General features: G+C 48.6%; 1 protein-coding gene across 2 annotated transcripts in view; it reads right to left on the reverse strand.

Moving 5' to 3' along the window:
* The window catches only part of LOC129381357 (uncharacterized), a 57,223-nt gene that overhangs the window by 30,371 nt on the left and 13,689 nt on the right, over window positions 1–13,163 (reverse strand). The window contains exons 3-4 of one of the 2 annotated variants that reach the window (XM_055064131.2): window positions 11,408–11,609; window positions 670–721 (exon numbers count right to left, since the gene is read on the reverse strand). In XM_055064131.2, the coding sequence (XP_054920106.1) occupies window positions 670–721; window positions 11,408–11,609 (254 nt within the window). The remainder of the gene's footprint in view (window positions 1–669; window positions 722–11,407; window positions 11,610–13,163) is intronic. The other variant, XM_055064132.2, reaches the window with a different exon arrangement.

A 13,163-nucleotide genomic window follows, 5' to 3' on the forward strand; every position in this document is an offset into this window, starting at 1 on the left:
CATTGAAAGACTTCCCGCGCGCTTCAGGAGCCTCCTTCTCGCCCTCTTTTGTCGTGGCAGCTCCGTGCCTTGGGGTCGCTGTGTTAGACTGCGCCGTCTCCGGGAATGGCCCACATTCTTCGGAACTTCGCTCGAAGTGCTTTAATAGTGCCATGTTGGTAGCGTGCGACGTTCTGCCGCCCTCGCAACCAGCCCTGATTTTGTGAGGTTTTAACATTTCTTCGCGAGAGTACAGATGTCATTTTAACGTAGACTACATGACCTAGAGATTCGCGCGTAAGAAATGCGAAACACTTTGTCGCAGATCACGGTAAAATCCGCGTTTCTTTCGATAACCCCCGTTGACAGCGTATGCAGAACCTAACGAGCGGCATCTCGTTTAATTGGCGTCGAAAAACCGCGGTAGAAGTCATGCCATCGCGGCCGTACGATAATCTTCACCCTCGTCGTCTTTATTCTCAGGTTACATGCGCCCAAGCTCGCGTCGCACACCCACAGACATTGCGTGTACTGGTAACTCTATGCAAAACGTGAAAGGATCCTCGGCAGCCGGCTACTGCGATATGTTTCGCGTAACATCACTTCTAGCAGTGCGTGAGATCTGCGAGCTTTTTGTCTTGATCCATTTTGGTGCAGGTACCCTGGAAAATGGTCTGAACGATGACTTACCTAGGGTGTTTTCTACGTCGACCTCGTAGAAAGGATCTTCATTCAATAATGCCTGAAAAAGACAAACGATAACGAAAAGTACAATATTGCCGAAAATAAAGGTGTCAGAGCCTTTAAGCACTTTCAATGCATCTCTTCCACTTGAAACAGGTATATGAATGAGGTCCCGTAACATTTCGTTTCTTCAAGAGTTGTCTCAGAAAGCGGCATGGTTCAGTATGGCTAAAAAGCGCTATTGGATCTTTTCCAGCTCCCGGCGCACAAGCCTTACGATGATTCATGCATGCCGTTTGCCTTCCTGTGTAAGTATGACAGAGCTGCGGACAAATTAGAACCACCTGGGACTATTATGTCGTGTACGAAAAGTTCGTTATGGTAACGTTTTTTTTTCTTCCTTTCTTTTTCTTTTATTGTTTTTTTTTTAATTCATGGCCAGCCGAATACGGTGATCTCGACCGGAAGTTGAATGCACGACCTTCTTCCAGGCAAATAAATTATTTGATTTGATTTCAATTGATTCTACTAAGCAGTAGCACGTCATAGACGCGGAGAAATAGCGTCTGTTACAACTGTTACAGTAGCGTCTGTCGATATTACAGCTATATATGTGCGAGCGTAGCATCGCAGATTGCTGCGAAGATATCAGGGTGACTGGACGGGTTGAAAATAATTACTGATTACTCTTGTGCCATTCACGCCTTATAGAGGTCCTCTAGTTTGTCTTGCTGTTCTCCTCGGTGAACTAGCAATGCGAGGCACGGTGTGTTCCTCTCGTGGAATTAGGAAGACTGTTGTGCTTTAACGAACGATATGTGTTTCATTTTTGTAGTGTAATTACACACTGCGTGAGAAGTTCTTTATAAAATCGTTCCGCGGTGTCATGCTGCCATTGTCCGCAATGTTTCCAGGAGTCCTGAATAATTCTACAAGACACCAAGTTATAATTCTGTGAAAAAATTGGGGCATGTGTAATGCGTGGTGAAACTATCACGCCCCTGGCTTAATTTAAAACGTCGCATATAATTACGGAACCCTCGTGTCTTCCTATTTTCGTACGTTATACCAGGTTTGCTTCTTGTTCTTGCGTTTTGCTCCGTGAACTAAGCATTACCTTGTTTATATTCGCCGAACATAATGGGAACGTTATGGATGTGTAGGCAAAGTTTAAAATGTGGGATTTTTATGCGGCCTTTGCAAGGTGTCACGTATTCATGTGCTTCGGAGAGGTATGAGTGTTTTTTTTTTTTTTTGTATACTTATCACAATATTTACCCAGCTTCCATGAGATAACTGCAAATGCCACCAAACGTCCAATTGATCGAATGTTCCAGGAACACTGTGCCATATTTGCGTGCGAAATTCAATGCGGGTGCACTAAATACAGCTTTTGCGAAAACATTCCTTTGGTAAGTGCTCTAAAGCGTTAAATGGCCATATTGCAATATGCTTTTCAGTGCGCCGAGGGTACAATAAGCGCTGTGAATTATATACTTAGATAAAATAAAAACAATGTTATTTGGTTCACGTACGTAAAGGCCAGAGCGTGAAAGTAAATTGCAGATTTTGTTGTAAATCACAAATATTAAAGCGATCCTACGCGTTGTAATAAAATTTCCCAAGAGGCGCTTAATTTAGCCCACTCACCTCGAATAAAGACAAATGCCACTAAGAACGAATATAAAGAACGTGTCGGAACTCTATAAGGAAAGTACGTACAAAATTAAATGCACATGTATCAAATAGTGTCATTGCAAAAAAAAAAAATCTTTAATGATGTGCTTGAACATGTTATACGGCCACATTACAGCACATACTTTTTTACGTCACGCCAAGTCCATGTTTGGCAAAACTGAAATCACAAACTGTGCATAATGTGTGCACAAACTTTAGTTTGCACATGGTAATGGTGGCCTGAGTAATAAATTTCGCACTCAAGCGCTCCGAAGCGTCTTAGAATTTTAAAAGCCCTGCATAATTTAGCCCGCTGCCGTGGCATCAATACGTGTGCCAGCCAGATCATATTTACGAAACAATGTTTAATTCGTGTGGATATACACAGCCTTTGTAAGACATTCCCTTCGCAAGTGATTGAAAGCGTTGATGACCATATTACTCTTTGGTTCTTCATGTCTTCTGGTTAATTCTCTTTTACGCTCTTATTCGGTAGAAACGACAGATTATTCGTGGGTTACGTGCGGCCAGAGTTCAATGACTTGCGCCTTGAAGTGCTCAAGTGCCTTGTGACTGTGCTTTACGAGTGGTGCCACATTTAGCATGCAGCCTTGTCATAAATACTAGTGCACGCAAATAACAAGCTTAGCAAAAGTAAGAAAACCGTTGCGATAAATCCGTATGCTGAGGTAAATGGGCTTGAATCAAATACAGCCTTTGCAAAATCTTTTCTTAAACAAAAGTAAGCAAGAAAATGTTGCCTACAAATCAGCGCATTGCTCTAAACTTATATGTGGTGGCAAAGTGGGGCATTTTAACATTAGTGTTTGCAAAGAGGTTTGCATTTATAGAATAGTAAGCACTGCAAATTATTATTGAACCCTCGTTTCTTTTTTTTTTCTTCAGTCTTTTCATGCATTATACGCGGTTTGTGGTAACTTTTCCCGGTGTCCTCAGTGAACAAGACTAGGGTCCTCAATTATATCAGCTGAAAGTAAAAGTCAGGTTATGGGTGATATCTAGGCAAAATTCAAAGAGGCGGGCGCAGAAGGGGGTGGGGTTGGGGGGGTGGCTGACTGCAACCTTTGCATATAATTAAATATGCAAAGGCCGCTATGCTTAATGAGTGTTTTACGAGAGGTGCAGAATTCAGCCCGGTTCAATGAGACGTCTATAAGCTCAATGGAGCTCAAATTTTGCGACGATGGGAAGAGGTTGCGGAAGAGGACATACGAGGGAAAATTACTAACTTTTCTGCGAGGTAAAGTGTACGTGGATGAATTGCAACCTTTGTAAAAGAAGAAAAAAAAAGAAGAAAAAAACTCCTTGACGAGTTCTCCAAAGTCATAGCTGCGTGTAAGGTTGCAATCTTATGTGAGCAATATCTTAAAGTGGGATATTTATAGGGAATTCCCATGGCAGACATGGAGCACTTCCGGCGAAATATTTTCTGTTCTTTTTGGAGCAAGACTGTTTCGATGGCAGATCTGGAACAACACACGAGTGTTCCAATGGCACGTTAAGAGCTCTCGCGGAAGCGAGATCACTCCGTGGAGCAAGCAAAACTGCTCTCCTGAAATCGCCGTAGTGGACCGGAACTCTTGTCCAAAGTATTTCCTGGTTCTTCCCAGTGTGCCTCTGGGCCTCTGTTTACGTCATTATCGACGGCTGCAAATGACGCCGCTTTATCACGCCGTGCGCGTTTGGTCTGGATGCTTAAGAGCGCGACAGCTCTCGACGTGAAAGTTGAAATTCGATCATTGCAAGGTTGAATTGTACTGCAACTCTGATGCCACCGCTTACCAGTAAGCATTCAAAATCTTGTTTTGCCTTCCCGCTGTGCGACCAAAAGTAGTCGGTTAGGTTTAGGACGTCGTTTCCTGCCACTCACTGTGCAACTGCGCGTGATTTTCAAGGATGCGGTGGTTTGAGGAGAGCGGACTGTTAACTACTAGCATAGCATCCTAGGAGGCTATGCTACAAGGTACTCGACGTGATACAAACACGAGAACCAAAATTTGCTCTGCCCAATTGGTGGGACTGGCCGCCCTCATCATTGGTGCTATCAGAAGGCTAACTGCTGGCGTCGGTTGTGTTATATCTACCTTCACAAGGGCCGTGGAACCGAACGTTGTTGCATTGCAGCCTACTAGGTTACAACTACTACAAACATAACGTAACTACAGTGGCTGGAGCGTCACCGTGGAGACAAGCGACCGGGAAGAATAGAGCCGGCCCTGGAGTATGCGGTCCCACCCCTCGCGCTTCCTCTGCAGAGCCTCGCCCCCGCCGTGCCAGCCGTGCTTTCCGCTTGAGGCTGGCTTCCCTGCGTACAGACGTTCGAGTTCGACAGTGCCCTCTAGCTTCCTAGAATATCACCATTCGACACTGTGAACGACGGTGTCGTCATCATATGTGTCCCATTCGCGTCGTCTCTCGTCCACCTCTGGGCATGTCATTCCCCCTCTCCCCATGCATTTCATTAAGCTTTTAGTAAGTCGTATCGTCAAATACACCTGTACATGTTACCTTCCAGAGCGTCTCTTTTACAGACGCTGACAGCCGTATATGCCAAGACACAACGCGGAAGTGAGCAACCTTGTAAAAGCTTTGTCTCTATATTACTTTTATGTTCTGTATGCTTTTAACGTGATAGCGTTGAGTACGTCGCGTCGCAGAAAATCCGGTGTCGGCGGTGCTGTCCGTCAGGAAGAAAACATCCCGAACCACGCCCCCATAACTACGCAGGCGCTCCGCGTGCCGCAAGGGCTTCACTGAACTAAATGAATTTCTCGAAGTAAAATGCGTCAGAAAAATCGCAGAGCACGGATTACAACCAACAAGCATGATAGTGCCGGATTGTCATTTGAATTTACGAGAAAAGAATTTTCCTTAGGGGGATACTCGAGCACAAGCACGTTTTCCAGCGTTTCAACCCTTCATCGAGGGGCGCGCCCTTTCGATTCCTTTCAACAGCATCCAGATGACACTCGTCTCCGCGCATGCGCAGCAGCGGCGCAAGGAGGCAAAGGAGGAAAAAACAAAGCCTGAAAGCTCGCCTTCGTACATAGCTTTCGCCACCAGCGTTTCCTGGTAAACATTAAGGTTACATAAGCTCCAGAAAAGAAATGGACATGGGCAGGACATGTGATGAGGAGGGGAGATAACCGATGCTCATTAAGGGTTACGGACTGGATACCAAGGGAAGGGAAGCGTAGCACGGGGCGGTAGAAACTTAGGTGGGCGGATGAGATTAAGAAGCTTGCAGGGACAGCATGGCCGCAATCAGTACATGACCGGGCTAGATTGAGAAGTATGGGAGAGGCCTTTGCGCTGCAGTGGGCGCAACGAGGTAGATGATGATGATGAAGATAATGATGACGACGACGACGACGATGATGATGAGGATGATGACGATGATGAGCTCCAGTTGCCGGAAAGCATGAGAAACCATCAGTGATCTTTGAATGGTAACGCGTTTCACTCTTAAAAGTCAAGCCTAAGCCTCCTACAAGATTTTTGTTCTTTTCATTTTTTTTTGTACGCTTGCTCGTACCCATCCAGTTTATCACTATAACACCTAGAGGGAAATCTGACGCCACCGTTTACGCGAGTTTTCTTATGGACGCTGTGCTGTCGGTCTATGTGTCTGGGAGGCTTGTGTTGGCTGGTGTTGCAAGAGGCTCCATCTAAAACATGGATATGGCTATACAAATAACGCGTTCCTAAAGTAAAATCTTTATAACATGTTTTCATTCACGCGTAGCACATATTCCAGTGACGTTTACTCACCTACAATGCACAACCAAGCGAAGAAAAGCAAGATCATACAACTAACTGTTCTAAAGCGAGCGCGAATCTTTGCCGTCTGTCCTTCAACTTAAGCTGGCCGCTGATACTTTCTACGTTTCACATAATTGCACATGCAATAACAAGTTCTCATAATTAAACAAAACATGTCTTTGTGTAAGAATAAAGCTAACACAACATTTTACGTGCTGATTTAGTAAAAATGAACCATCCTGACGGACCGAACGGTGCTTGACAGGCGTGCGCTCCAATTATACTGGCTCTCCGAGAACGATGCCAATCCGAAGTCGCAATATACCGGCACTCCCATGCATACCACAGTGAAGGAGTGGCAGATTTCCCTCTGGGTAATATAGTGGGAAACTCTATATTCGTACCCTGCCTTTTACATCGAACCTGTATACTTCCACCATCCAAGGAAATTTTCGGGTCGTAAGCAAAAGGGTATCACGGGCCTATCACGAAGATAGTACAATGCCGGGCCTGCCCACGACGGAGGTGAAGCAGTCGTTAAGCCCCATACATGAGCCGTTCCCATAGACAGTGCAATACCAGCCCGACCCGCGGCGGAGTTAAAGCATGGGTTCAGCCCTATACGTGGGCCGATACGGAATATGGTGAAATTCATTCATTTCTTTTTCCTCATTCAGTTTTTATTTTGCAGAAAAAAAGACATTTCCGGTAGGGGCATCTGGGCAAAAAGCTGTATTTTGACAGCTTGACCGGGCCCGGGCAACCTGGAATCATTTAGCAGTGGTGACACTCTGGAGATGAAATAAATTAATGATAAAAAACATAGCCATCAATAAGACATACAGGTGACATGCACATTTTCTTCCACATATATACTAACACACACATATATTGTAAATACAGAAGATCATCCGAAAAATGGAGTACAACGGCTCACAGATATACTAACAGTAATAAATTTATAACATATCCATTTCCAGCAATAATATAGGTTCGATGTTTAGTCGACACTGAAAAGAAATCCACTTGTGCAGTCTGTATTGCATCCTGATTATGAAGATTATTATAAGGCTACATGTTACGGAAATATTCTTTAAGTTATTTCAAAGTAAAGCCTATGGTTCTTGTACCTGTTTAAGATACTAGGTAAGTTATGTTCAAGGGTTTGTAAATTGTAGTTCGAGCGGAAACGCGGTGTAAACCACAAGTCCGTGTTTCACGTGCATTTGTTACTTGGTGCGGGTTTTAATGATGCAGTGTGTGCAAGGAAATCGTGAATGGAGCTTGCCGAAAAATATAACAAGCGCAAAATACTAAAGTTGTGCCCGTGATGAGAGGCATGTCGTTGCAGACCATAATCTTATCGGTCTAAAATGCATCGTCAGTACGTAATAAGCACGGAATGCTTGCAATATATTTTTTGTAACATGTGGATTTTCATCCTATTTGTCATAGTTGTTGTTAACCATACTAGACTGCAGTAGTTGATATGTGCCTGGAAAAGCCCGTGATATATTTGAATTTTGACAGATGTCAGAAAAATTGTGCGACAACGTGCCAATGCCGGCCAGACCCGCTTCTTGGGTATAGCAGACCTTAAGCACTCCCAATACGTCTGCCGATCCCGAAGACTGTGCAATGCCGGCCCCACCCGCGGTGGAGGTGAAGCAGGCGTTAAGCACTCCCCATACGTGGGTCGATACCGAAGACAGTGCAATGCCGGCCCGACCCGCGGCTGAGGTATAGCAGATTTTAAGCACTCCCAACACGTCGGCCGACCCCGAAGATTGTGCAATGACGACCCGACCCGCGGTTGTGGTGAAGCAGGCGTTAAGCACTCCCCGTACGTGGGTCGATACCGAAGACAGTGCAATGCCGGCCCTACCCGCGGCTGAGGTATAACAGACTTTAAGCACTCCCAATACGTCGCCCGATCCCGAAGGTAGTGCTATGCCGGCCCGACCCGCGTTGGAGGTGAAGCAGGCGTTAAGCACTCCCCATACGTGGGTCGAAACCGAAGACAGTGCAATGCCGGCCCGACCCGCGGCTGAGGTATAGCAGACTTTAAGCACTCCCAATACGTCGGCCGACCCCGAAGATAGTGCAATGCCGGCCCGACCCGCGGCTGAGGTATAACAGACTCTAAGCACTCCCAATACGTCTGCCGATCCCGAAGACTGTGCAATGCCGGCCCCGCCCGCGGTGGAGGTGAAGCAGGCGTTAAGCACTCCCCATACGTGGGTCGATACCGAAGACAGTGCAATGCCGGCCCGACCCGCGGCTGAGGTATAGCAGACTTTAAGCACTCCCAATACGTCAGCCGATCCCGAAGGTAGTGCAATGCCGGCCCGACCCGCGTTGGAGGTGAAGCAGGCGTTAAGCCCTCCCCAAACGTGGGTCGATACCGAAGACAGTGCAATGCCGGCCCGACCCGCGGCTGAGGTATAGCAGACTTTAAGCACTCCCAATACGTCGGCCGATCCCGAAGGTAGTGCAATGCCGGCCCGACCCGCGTTGGAGGTGGAGCAGGCGTTAAGCACTCCCAATACGTGGGTCGAAACCGAAGACAGTGCAATGCCGGCCCGACCCGCGGCTGAGGTATAGCAGACTTTAAGCACTCCCAATACGTCGGCCGACCCCGAAGATAGTGCAATGCCGGCCCGACCCGCGGCTGAGGTATAACAGACTTTAAGCACTCCCAATACGTCTGCCGATCCCGAAGACTGTACAATGCCGGCCCCGCCCGCGGTGGAGGTGAAGCAGGCGTTAAGCACTCCCCATACGTGGGTCGATACCGAAGACAGTGCAATGCCGGCCCGACCCGCGGCTGAGGTATAGCAGACTTTAAGCACTCCCAATACGTCGGCCGATCCCGAAGGTAGTGCAATGCCGGCCCGACCCGCGTTGGAGGTGAAGCAGGCGTTAAGCACTCCCCATACGTGGTTCGATACCGAAGACAGTGCAATGCCGGCCCGACCCGCGGCTGAGGTATAACAGACTTTAAGCACTCCCAATACGTCTGCCGATCCCGAAGACTGTGCAATGCCGGCCCCGCCCGCGGTGGAGGTGAAGCAGGCGTTAAGCACTCCCCATACGTGGGTCGATACCGAAGACAGTGCAATGCCGGCCCGACCCGCGGCTGAGGTATAGCAGACTTTAAGCACTCCCAACACGTCGGCCGACCCCGAAGGTAGTGCAATGCCGGCCCGACCCGCGTTGGAGGTGAAGCAGGCGTTAAGCACTCCCCATACGTGGGTCGAAACCGAAGACAGTGCAATGCCGGCCCGACCCGCGGCTGAGGTATAGCAGACTTTAAGCACTCCCAATACGTCGGCCGACCCCGAAGATAGTGCAATGCCGGCCCCGCCCGCGGTGGAGGTGAAGCAGGCGTTAAGCACTCCCCGTACGTGGGTCGATACCGAAGACATTGCAATGCCGGCCCGACCCGCGGCTGAGGTATAACAGACTTTAAGCACTCCCAATACGTCGGCCGATCCCGAAGGTAGTGCAATGCCGGCCCGACCCGCGTTGGAGGTGAAGCAGGCGTTAAGCACTCCCCATACGTGGGTCGAAACCGAAGACAGTGCAATGCCGGCCCGACCCGCGGCTGAGGTATAGCAGACTTTAAGCACTCCCAATACGTCGGCCGACCCCGAAGATAGTGCAATGCCGGCCCGACCCGCGGCTGAGGTATAACAGACTTTAAGCACTCCCAATACGTCTGCCGATCCCGAAGACTGTGCAATGCCGGCCCCGCCCGCGGTGGAGGTGAAGCAGGCGTTAAGCACTCCCCATACGTGGGTCGATACCGAAGACAGTGCAATGCCGGCCCGACCCGCGGCTTAGGTATAGCAGACTTTAAGCACTCCCAATACGTCAGCCGATCCCGAAGGTAGTGCAATGCCGGCCCGACCCGCGTTGGAGGTGAAGCAGGCGTTAAGCCCTCCCCAAACGTGGGTCGATACCGAAGACAGTGCAATGCCGGCCCGACCCGCGGCTGAGGTATAGCAGACTTTAAGCAATCCCAATACGTCGGCCGATCCCGAAGTTGTGCAATGCCGACCCGACCCGCGGTTGAGGTGAAGCAGGCGTTAAGCACTCCCCACACCTGGGTCGATCCCGAAGACAGTGCAATGCCGGCCCGACTCGCGACTGAGGTGTAGCAGACTTTAAGCACTCCCATTACGTCGGCCACCCCGAAGATTGTGCAATGCCGGTCCGACCCGCGGTGGAGGTGAAGCAGGCGTTAAGCACTCCCCATACGGGGGTCGATCCCGAAGACAGTGCAATGCCGGCCTGACCCGCGGCTGAGGTATAGCAGACTTTAAGCACTCCCAATACGTCGGCCGATCCCGAAGATTGTGCAATGCCGACCCGACCCGCGGTTGAGGTAGGCAGGCATTAAGCACTCCCCATACGTGGATCGATCCCGAAGACAGTGCAGTGCCGGCCCGACCTGTGGCTGAGGTATAACAGACTTTAAGCACTCCCAATACGTCGGCCGATCCCGAAGATTGTGCAATGCCGACCTGACTCGCGGCTGAGGTGAAGCAGGCTTTAAGAACTCCCCATACGTGGGCCGATTCCAAATATAGCGCAATGCCGGCCCGACCTGCAGCTGAGGTATAGCAGACTTTAAGCACTCCCAATACGCAAGGGATGGTGGGTGAGCTCTTTATCCGGTGGCATGCCGCACGCGAGCGTCTTCTTGCTCTGGCGACAGGGCTTGTGGTACAATTGCGGTTTTGGGGACATCTCTCCGCGCCTTAGAGGCGCGCTCGCTCGCGGAATCAGTGGCCCACTGCAAATCTGTTGTTGGCATTCCATAATACTGTAACTGAAACTGTTATTGCAAGAGCTCCACATAAACAGCTCAGCTGAAAATTGGGTTGTGATTCCGGAAGGTCGCACAAATCTGCAGTTAGTTTTTCTTTTTCATTTATTTATTAACCTGTAAAATAACCCCTCTGCAACTTTTGCCTACATACACCCTTATTATTTCTCCACATATGCGCGAAAGTGCTCACACTGCGACTGATATTTTTCGGGGAAATACGTAATAACCAGCATATAACGTTTCTGAGCTCTTGTAGTGGTTTTAATGGCTTGGCCCTAAAACACTTGCATTCGTACACAAGAAACACGATGTAACTAAGCGTGTAATTATTCTTTTTTTCTTGTTCTGAGGCACTTTTCGCTCACTAAAAACAATTTCTAAACGCAAACTCGCTCATTGTTAAAGCGGCATCTGATTTAATGGTAATTAAAGCAAGATAATTCTCACCTGAAATACCGCGTCCGTTTTAGCTCTGATGGCAAGCGTGTATAGGGTGTCTTCCGGCACAGTACGATTAGAGCCCGTATACTCGCCTACTTTGAAACGTGTTTTTCCAGCGTACCATATGGCTTTGTCGCGAAATTCAGCCACAATTCGCCATTGCTGGCCAATTTTACTCGTCCACTGTGCCCCTATTTTTGCATGGCCTCTGAGGAAGAAAGAAAGAAAGCCAAAGTTATAGGGACTATAAAAGATGCACAAATCAAGATTAAATTTCTTTAGTTTCGTTATTTCGCTGCTATACGAACAGATAAAATATTTGCTCAAACCTCTATTTGCGTACTAGAGGAGAAACTTGGGCGTGTCGGTGCTGATTCATGTTTCGGAAATTAGCCGCGCAAAACAGACAAGGTCGTGTTCTTCCTATCCTTCGACATTGTCTGTTTTGAGCTGTTAATTTCCGAAACGTGATTCTATCTGCGTTGTTTCGCGCTAAGAAGTTAATTATTAGAACAACCCGGCGAAACCCAACTCACGATGAATGTGCACCCACTTTCAGCAGTGTGGCGACATGCCCGTATTGCCACCTCCAAAATGCTGCTGGGGGCTCCTGTCTCGCGTTTCTCACTAGGCAGGTTGTGCAACCTAGCGGTGCGGCCACGAAGTACGAGTTTGGCGCGTGCGCAAATATGTATTCACGCTCAATTGTCTCATTGTATACGACGCGGGCTCTATTTCGTCTGTGTATGTCTCTAACGATTTCCCGGCAGCCTGGGCCACTGGGTGGTCCACGGTCTGTTGGGTAGAGCATCAGGCGGCTGGGCTGAGCGAACCAGGTTCGAAACCACCCATCAGGCCAACTTGGGTTACGAAGATGTGACGCTGGGTATATGCTGCTCTTCAATGGACATGTTTTACACACACACACACACACACACACATACACGCACACGCACACACGAACTTGGATCACTGGGCGTGGTCAACTGAGTGTGTGCCGCTCTTCCGTGAAACACTTTGGTATTAACTCGGGGCACTCGATATGTGCCGCTGCGTATGTGCTCCTCTTCTATAAACTTAGTAGACGCCAACTTGGGTGGCTCGTCATGTGCCACTTTTCGGTGAACTGCTTCGAGGCTACCTTGGGGTACTCGGTTTCAGTTAGTGGGCATTTGCCATGCTAGAGTGAACTTCGCACCTTGGGACAGTCGGTATGCGCAGCTCGGTATGCACTGCATTTGAATGAAACTCTTTGACGCCAACTTCGGTCACTCGGTATGTGCTACTGGGTATGTGCGGCGCTTCAGTGAACCTGTTTCACGCCAATTTGGGTCCTCTGCGTATGTGCCAATGGGTATGTTGTGCTCTTCAATTAACCTCTTTGACCCTAACTTAGGACACTGGTTGGGTCGGCCCCTCGGTATGTGTTCTTCAATGAGCCCTTTGACGCCCACATGGTGTCGCTAAGGCTGCGTTCATGGCATGGAATTCACCAAGCCCTTCGACTACTGCTTCGGATTGCAGAAAATGAAGGAAAAAGGGTTTATTTTGCTTAGCTGCATGGCTCCAATTAAAGAAGCCTATTTAATGCTGGAGCAAGTTAAACGTTCAAGTTCACATCAGCACCCTCTCTCCTATTCACGAAAAGTCTCCGCTTTTATTACCACCGTCTTCCCTAGGTGAGTCGACTAGGGAATCTGAAGACTGTCCAGCAGCAAATCATAATCGTTCACTCTGTTGCGATACCACGCCCATGCTCTCA

Source organism: Dermacentor andersoni, unplaced genomic scaffold, assembly GCF_023375885.2.
Source record: "Dermacentor andersoni unplaced genomic scaffold, qqDerAnde1_hic_scaffold ctg00000041.1, whole genome shotgun sequence".
Classification (NCBI taxonomy): Eukaryota; Metazoa; Arthropoda; class Arachnida; order Ixodida; family Ixodidae; genus Dermacentor; species Dermacentor andersoni.